Raw genomic sequence first — 9,028 nt, 5'->3', positions numbered from 1 at the left:
GTTGTTCGCTGTGACCCATTCTGGGTGAAGCGTTTGGTATTTGTTTTGTTCTTGTGGGTCAATTCGGGCGTTCCGGCTTTTCAATCATTGTTTCATGTGATTTCGGTTCTCTTGAAGTTGAATCTTGGATCGTTTTACTGGACTCGCCAGTCGAAAATGGGGGACCAAAACGATGTGATTCAGGTAAACGTTTCTTTTTTTTATTGCAAAAGATGTGACGAGAAGCAGCTTTGCATTCATGATGTGGTGGCAAGGTACAATGTCAGGTTAATAACTGTAGTTTTGATGGGGAGAAAAGGTTTCATCTCTAGTTTCTTTTCCTTTTCAGAGCCACACTTCTCCACAGAACGGATATTCTATACCCGCACACGACCCTTTTTATTACAAAGGATGTTAAGTTTGAATATCATAACCCCATTTTTATTTATAGGCCTACCAAAAGTAGTCAAGTCGCAGTTGTAGCTGAAACACCCCCGATGTCTACTTGCTTATTGATCAAATTAAATACCTTTTAACTTTGAACATATAAAACAAATGGTTTTATTAATGGAAAACAACCCCAATTTTTTCTTAAGTTGCCTAAATAAAATAATAACCCCATCATCCAATGTTTTCATATCTGTGGTCTTGTTATGCGGAAATGGATTGCAACGCCCAAACCCCAACTCTAGTCTATGCTTATAGTCTACATTGGCGATTAATTATGCAAAAAAGACTGCGTCATGACCTCGAGATTCTGACCATTCAGCGGGCGCTTTCTATAGCGCTAATACAACTCTCACAATCAGGATCCGGAGATCAAGATATATAGCTTGATTTGCCCTTTTCACTTTCTGTTCGTTTCTTTTTTTGGGGGGGGGGTATTCAATGACTTTGGGTCATTTTCCCCCTCCATAGTCCTGAAGCCCATCGCCATTTTGAAAAAAAATGATACCTCAATCCATTGCAATATAGAGCAACTTTCGGGTCAAACTACATCCAAATTTTGTCAGAAATACAAGTTCAAAGGCCAATAAGAACTTGGAACCGTAATTGCTACAAATCCTCAAGTATTGGGGCAACAAATGCCGTACCGGTATTTACAAAGAGAGCATTTCGGACAGTATTCAAATCCGTGATTTGGCTGGCGTAGGCAATTTTGGGGCTATTTAATGGTCTAATGTCACCTTACCCGTCAATCATTACAAGTCACTTACATCGCTTGTCCCGCCTATTCTTAAATCAAAGTGCATTTGCATATACATTCGGCCCCGCCCACTGCGCACGTGGGCAACGATAGGCATACGCGCGTTCGCGCTTGGTGCAGGTGGACTTTGTTTGTGGATATTAACAACAGCTGTGATTGGTCAACGCACCAAGGGGCGGGGCCTACTGGACGATGCGCGCGAATGCATCCGAGTGCGCGCGCGCGTGGTACCGCCTGAAAAAAAATAAGAAAACTTTTAACGCAAACAAGTTTTTCAGAGTGTCTGGTTAATTATTATGGACTGAAATTGGGCAGCTATACTGTCTATCTACCTTAAGAATGATTTGGTATCGAAAAAAAAGTAGTTTGTCAACTTTTTTTCTGACATGAAAAATTTCAGGAAAATGTGGAGTTGGTTAAAAACAATGAATTTGAAGGAGACGAGAACAAGGTGAGAGGCAACTGGTCCAACAAGTCTGAGTTTATCCTGTCCTGTTTGGGATACGCCGTGGGCCTGGGCAACGTCTGGAGGTTCCCCTACCTGTGTTTCCGCAACGGTGGAGGTGAGTCGAGTTCCTGGACTCATTTTTTTTCCTGCAAAGTGCGTCATTGCTCAACTGTTTATAAATCTACCCTTGCACTTATGACATTAAAAACGTGTTTTCGCAAACAGAATGGCGTTTTACCCAGAATTTGTTTTTGTTTTGTTTTTTTCGTCCGCAGGTGCTTTCTTGATCCCCTACGTCATCATGTTGGCCTTCGCCGGCCTGCCTGTGTTCTTCCTTGAAGTCAGCTTTGGCCAGTATTGCAGCCAGGGACCTATCACTTGTTGGAGAGCTGTGCCTATGTTCAGAGGTCAGTCAAAATTACAAAATTGATTGAATCTTCCCAAAAATTGTAAAAAAACAACTTGTTTTGATCTTGTGGAAATGCTGTGGTCAATGTTTATGGTGACTGACCCGCGTGGTGTACAAAATAGGTGGGTTCGAATTCTGACCTTGAACATGGTGCTTGTGTTCTTGGGCAAGACACTTTCTCCACACAGGAGTACAATGGGTACATGGGAGGGTTTAGGCCAAAAAAAAAAGTCTCCAGTTTCTGGTATGCGCGCGCGTCGCCGTAGCCATGCGCGTCGGCAAAATGAAAAAGTTTTTTTTCAATAAAAGATGATGTCTCAAAACCGCCAAACTCACTGGTTTGACTGGAATCCTGCTGCTGCACAGTTTTAACGTGTTTTTAGATGGGGTTATGATCGAGAATAAGCTTTATGTGGCCTCTCTGGACTCCCATATATTTGCACTAAGTTTAGTCGGGCACCATTTGCACACAAAAACAGGTAAAAAAAAAAAAAAGCCGCGTCGCCGCACCACTTTTTGGGCAAGCTCCATACCAGAAACCGGAGACTCTTTTGTTTTGGCCTTAGCCCCACTTGTGTGGCCTCTGTATTGCTGCGCTGTACGTTAGGCCACACGTCTGATTTCCCAACCTACTGAGGAGTTTAGTCCGAAACTTGCACATGAGGACTTCAGAAAGATGTCTAAATTTCTCAAAAAATGTGAAGAAAGATTACCATGAGACATCATAGAATACAACCGTATGCAGTGGTATGTAAAAAAAAAATGCCAAAAAAGGTGCGCCAGGCTTTGGACTAAACTCCTCAGTAGGTTGGAAATGCAGGCGTATAGTGCAGCAATACTGAGGCCACACAATTGGGGCTAGGGAGAGTTGAGCCCGGAAAATGTGTAAAGTGATTTTCCGCGTACAAAAAAATACAGTTAATACAAAATGTAGTTCGACTTGTAAAGCTTAATCTCACAGCTACCAACGTACTTTGGGCTGGACCAACAGAAAGATTTTTATCCTTTATATCTAATTTGCATAACAAAATTCCACATTTTTTGAACTTGTGAACTTTGCCAAAATGAATGCAGCCGGTTCCTGTTCCGGTATTTTTTTTTTTTTTTACAGACAGTTCCAAAAAGCCCTGGGATATGCACCAAAACAGCATTGTTTGATATTGAAAGACACGCAGACACTGTTCCTTTCATTAATGACCCCTTATTCATGTGTTAAAAATAAATTTGGTTTCTGTACACTGTCTGGTAAAAGGTGCGGAGGCCTCCAACGCGTAGGCAACAGTGGTGTGTTTAGGCTGATATACAGGGTGCTGCAAAAAAGAAAGAACCCCACTTTTGACAGGAATTTTAACCTATACTTCAGGGTTGGCTGATTTAAATCACGTTGATTTAAATCACTGATTTAAATCGCGATTTAAATCAAATGGGTTTTTTAAAAATAAAAATCACTGATTTAAATCACTTTTTTGGAAAAATCCTATTTTTGGAAAAATCAAATTATTGAGGGTCATTTTAATCATTTAAATCAACTGATTCCACTTAATTACAAAGTGTAAGATGTTGTTAACACATTCAAACACCCTACTTCATCACCATCGACTCAATTTAGGTTTTGCATAATTACACAAAATCATTGTTTTGATTAAGTCAAGATCTGAGTTTATTAAAAAGTTTTTCTTCAAAGTTTTTAATTTTAAAGAGAGCACACTCACGTTTGCTTTAATCATTCCTTGATCTGTTTGCAGTAATATTGTGAATCAACTGTGCTGGTGTAGGCTTACATGAACCATCAAAATGTGTATTAAAAGTCCCAAGTTGATAGTCTTATTCCTAACGTTTCTCCCTACAAATTTAGATTGAGATTTATATAAACCCTTTAAAGGTGTAAGGCCTGATTTCTGTTGACCATCAATCAAAAAGTTACACAAGGGTCAGTGACACCGGTTTTGAAATTAGAAGCATTTTTATGAAATCAACATGCCCACGGAGAACTGTCATATTTTTTGGTATACCATGTACTTCTTTATTCATATCCACACACAACGTATCTCAGCTGTATCAATCAAGCAATGCACCTTTAAAGTGTCTTCAGTATTAATGTACCATTGAACCAATGGCGTAGACTGCATGTAGAAGAAATCAAGTGATATTTTTAAATCACAGATTCAATACAATTCTTTTCGAAAGCATTTATCAATTTAGTGAGTTTTGTGGATGATGGGTATTATAGGAACCTGTTAACTCCTTTGTGATGGGTGTGAGGGTGCATGGGGAGATTTAAACACATGTTTAGACATATCAATATTTTGAAAGCAAAAAGAAATCAAAAAAATCTGATTTCAATCAAAAAAATCTGATTTAAATCAAATAAATCCAATTTTTTAAAAATTTTATTTTAAAAATCAAAAAAATCGCCAACCCTGTTATACTTACTTAATTTGAATTTTTTTATATAATGTAGTGAAGTATAGCTCTCAAACCATACGTGGTGAAAAAAATCTTTAAAAAATCGCAACAATAAGTTACAAATGTATGATGCTCATTTGAATACAAGTCACCAAAATCACTTTTGACAACGTGTAAGTCTAGTGTAGTGTTGTTTGTTTTCAAATCGAGCTCCGGAGCTCAGTCAAGCGAATGGAATGAAGTCGTCCTTCGACAAACAGATTTGGCACATGACATTTTGAAACTACCATATCTCACAGACAAAATATACATTTGTAATAATGTTTTCGTCACTTATGCTTAAACATCAATATTTTAATACCATTATTTTGAATTTTTGAAGTATGCTCAACAAGTTGGTGAAAATTGCTGTCAAAAGTGGGTTTTCTTCTTTTTGCACCACCATGTACAAACTTTTTTTTCCATTTTTTTTCTCCCTTTCAAAACTTGTTGGCAACTTTTCTACTGGAAATTGTGCAAGCTGATGTCAATAAAAAACATTTGTGACACCCAGAGTTAGAAAGCGCACTCGGGAAAAGCAAGGAGCATTTTAAATGTTTGAGAAAGTTCACTCTACAAAAATTTAAACTAAATAAAAAGAGACGTCTTAATCGCTTTCATCATGTTTTAGAGGGATAGAAGTTTCCACAAAATATTTTTCTGTATAGAATACATGCTATGGTTTTGAAAGGTAATTAGTTATACATTTGCAAACATCAAAAAACAACTACCAAATTATGATGAAATACTTACTTGACTCTCAAACATCCTGTTAAATCATGCCACCTGGTGTGCTATTTCCAACGATGGTCGGCTGACCATCGTTGGAAAAAAAAACTGACTTTTTTTTTTCAGATACTGCCCCCATGCAATTTACCACTTTTATAGTTAGTCCACAATTTGTTTGCAATCGGTTACACATCCGTGAATGGGTGCAAGCCAGCTAGTCTGGTTCCCTGACCTGATAATTCCCCGACGTCTATAAATTACTACATTTCATCTGAAGTAGGTTCAGCATTTTTACCCTAAATTTTTCCAGCATTTTATAACATACTAACCCCAAATCCATCCATTTCTGAAAATAACAGCAAAAGCGGATGCTGCATGCATCTTACATTTCATGCACTGAACGTCCCTTCAAAATGTGATCTTTTCCATTTTCCTTAAACGTTGTTAACAAAGTATCTAAAAATGGTGAAATCGTGAAATAATGTTGATTGCATCATGGTCACTGTGTTTGATATTAGTTGCTTTGCGTCAAAATGGCAGCATCGAGCTGTGTACTCCCCAGGGAGCTGAGATCGTCTTTGGAATGTTTCATTGGCCCAGTGATCAGGGGTAATAATAATAATAATGGTGGATTATGTGTGCTTTAAATTAAAAAAAACCAAACATTATAATCATTATTTTCAGGTGTTGGTTATGGTATGTTAATCATCGGGGCTTTTGTGGGCATCTACTACAACGTGATCATCATGTACACGCTGTACTACATGTTTGCCTCCTTCACCGCCAAGCTACCGTGGGTTGGGTGCGGCAGTGCCTGGAATACCATCCTGTGCTCGGACATTGTCAATGACTGCCTGGCAGCCGGCGGTGTGGTTACCAAGAACAATACGTATGTAAATTTGAAGAAAAAAAACCCGTAACATTTTTCAATTGTTTACGTCATGTTTAAGCCAAAGCGCGCATGCTCAATATGACGCAAACAACGGAAAAAGGACCGGTGTGTTTGCTGCCACCAATGTCTCAAAAGTCTGTAATTCTATTCAATCGATTGAGAATTGAAAGATGGTTTCCTACGATGGTCAGCCGACCATCTTTGGAAAAAAACTGACTTTTTTCAATATGCTGCCCCGCAATTTACCAAATTTAGTTAGTCCGCAACTTGTTTGCACTAGGTTACACATCCGCGAATGGGTGCCTTAGCCAGAGTCTGGTTCCCTGACCTGACAATTCCCCGACGTCTATAAATTGCTCCGTTTCATCTGAAGTAGGGACAGGGAACCAGACTACAAGAACATGCATCTTTTTTTTCTTGGTTTTTCCAGCATCTATGAACACAAAACTTTAAACAGGTCAGTGTAACAATATTTGCTATAAAATGCTACCCCCAAATCCATCCATTTCTGAAATTTACAGGAAAAGCGAATGTTGTACAACCCAAGTAAGTCTAATTCACCAATTATGGGGAGTCTGTCAGTCAGTAAGTTAGTCAATCAGTCAGTGTACAATACAATTTTTTTTTCTGTGTAATTTCTTTTGAAAACTTGTCCCTTTTCTTATCCATCCCTGTGTAGTTGTGTGATGATTAGTACATTAACTGTTGACGACCTGCAAGAGCATAACATCACACAAGATGCTGATGGTAGTTTCAATTTTTCGAAATATTTCGACCCTTTCAAAGGCAATCGCCGACGTCCGAGTGAAGAGTACTGGAAGTAAGTAGATTTGAGTTGAAAGTTGTTTTTTTTTTTTTTCTTTATAATGGAACTTTGGCTGGGAAAAATATGAAACATTATTTGTAGGCCTATCTACAAATCCTGCAGTGGCTTAGCAAGGATTTTTTTCAGTGGGTGGGGGGGGGGGGGGGGGGGGGGGGGGGAGGGCACCAAGGATGGACCAGAACAAAATTTTCCCCAAATTTGCTGGGCACCGACTGCAAATTCGAAGGGGGGGGACTCTTTGACGCTAGAGGGAGTGCTTTTTTCTTACAAATTTATCCTGATTTCATAAAACTGTTGGGTTAAGGGAAGTAAAAAAATAACTGTTTACATTCCTCCTCCTACTGGGAAAAATGTTGCAGTTTCTTCAGTGGTGTATCCAGCTTTTGATGTCGGGGGGGGGGGGGGGGGGCAACCGAACTCGCACATCCATGCCAAAATGTAGAAATTTTTTTTCGGGGGGGGGGGAAAGACCGGTACCCATATTCCAAATGGGGGTGCTCTTCAGAACTGACCATTATTATGCATACTGGAAAATATAGGGTGTCCTGAAAATAATGATGCATGTAAACCCTGCCATTTTTGCCAATTAAGACCGGAATTTACTGCAAATGTTTACACGATCTTCAAGGTTACAGATTTAGCTTGAGAATACCGTTTGTTTAATTAAGATTGCTTTTGTAAATCCAGAGATATGTTTGACTAACTACAAAGCCAAAAAAAAACATTCTTTGCCACTTTTAGGAAGCGAGTGCTTCAAAGATCAGACAATGCATAAGATTATCCCTATGGGTGTAAGACAAACATTCCATTCACACGACAATGTAGGGTTTGGTTCTTATGTTGAAACAATTTAATAGTACAGACAGGTTCACTTCTTTAAAACTTTCATGAAAGAGTTCAATTAAATATAAATAAATATTGCACACTCTGCTTAAAAATGTTAATGTGATTTTACTGATTTTAACTGCTTCACAGAAAGTGGCACAAAAGGGGTTTCTTGGCTTTGCCGTTATTCAAACATATCTTTGGATTTACAAAAGCATTCTCAATGAAACAAACGGTATTCTCAAGCTAAATCTATTACCTTGAAGATGGTGTAAACATCCGCAGGAAATTTTGGATGTAAATTAGCAAAAATGGAGGGGTTTACATGCATCATTTTTCAGGACGCCCTGTATATGCTGATTTTCATGGCGCATTGTTATGGTTTTGGAGCTTGGTTATCTTTTTTTTTCGTGTCAGAACTCTCTAACCATTTATGGAAATAATTGTACCTGAAGACCTCAATTCCAACATATTTGTAAGCTGATATTGCAACTTTCTGCAAAGTAGTTATTTGTATGGGTCAGTTTTATGGCATTTGACTGAATTCTTAAATGCTGCATGAGTTAAAAAGAAAGTGACCGAATTTGAAAAATATTTGTAAAATATTTGGCTTGCTCCATTTGATTTAAAAAAAAAAAACAGGGAAGAAGTACATCTATGAAAATTTCACGTAATTTGCATACTCTATTCCCAAGTTATGTCTATTTGAATAAAAAGGCCACAAAACTCGGCTGTCCACCGCTAATAATTTACCATTTTACAAACCGATGCGATGAATACCCATTGAGTACAATGAAACATTGTGTGTAATCTTTAATACTCGCTCAGCTCAAAAGCTTCTAATGGCATTCCATGGACAGCTATACAAATTGGTTCTTTTAGTAAAGCGTGCATAACTCTTGAAAGCATGGATCAACTTTAGTAATTCTTTTTTTAGATGAGTGGAAGAAGATGCTCTTTTCAGATATACTTTCGAATTTGATTGCTTTTTTAGGAAAAAAATCATTAATTTGGGACACTTCTTTTTGACTCGCCCTGTACTGTTTTCCCCCCCCCCCCGGTTCCTCCAGGTTCAACGTCCTGCAGGAGTCCGACAGCATCGGCGAGACAGGAACCGTCATCTGGCAGCTGCTGCTCTGTCTTCTCCTGGCCTGGATCATCGTCTTCCTCTGCCTCATCAAGGGAATCAAGTCCTCGGGAAAGGTAGAGATCCCTGGTCTGTTTCTTAACACCATCTGCATGAAGCTTGAAACGATGCCTTCTTGGAA

The 9,028-nt window shown here is 38.7% G+C and overlaps 1 protein-coding gene across 2 annotated transcripts in view; it reads left to right on the top strand.

The window, feature by feature from the left end:
* LOC119720522 (sodium- and chloride-dependent glycine transporter 1-like) overlaps positions 1-9,028 on the top strand; it is a 28,408-nt gene continuing 19,380 nt past the window's right edge. The window contains exons 1-6 of one of the 2 annotated variants that reach the window (XM_038190221.1): positions 1-183; positions 1,587-1,749; positions 1,910-2,041; positions 5,902-6,106; positions 6,789-6,929; positions 8,831-8,963. In XM_038190221.1, coding sequence (XP_038046149.1) covers positions 157-183; positions 1,587-1,749; positions 1,910-2,041; positions 5,902-6,106; positions 6,789-6,929; positions 8,831-8,963 — 801 coding nt within the window. In that variant the 5' untranslated portion in view covers positions 1-156. Of the gene's footprint in view, positions 184-1,586; positions 1,750-1,909; positions 2,042-5,469; positions 5,494-5,901; positions 6,107-6,788; positions 6,930-8,830; positions 8,964-9,028 lie in introns of those variants that run through there. The other variant, XM_038190222.1, reaches the window with a different exon arrangement.

The sequence above is a fragment of the Patiria miniata genome, unplaced genomic scaffold, assembly GCF_015706575.1.
Source record: "Patiria miniata isolate m_02_andy unplaced genomic scaffold, ASM1570657v1 HiC_scaffold_9, whole genome shotgun sequence".
Classification (NCBI taxonomy): domain Eukaryota; kingdom Metazoa; phylum Echinodermata; class Asteroidea; order Valvatida; family Asterinidae; genus Patiria; species Patiria miniata.
Note: the sequence above shows the minus strand (reverse complement) of the source record. Positions and strands in the feature narration are given on the sequence as shown.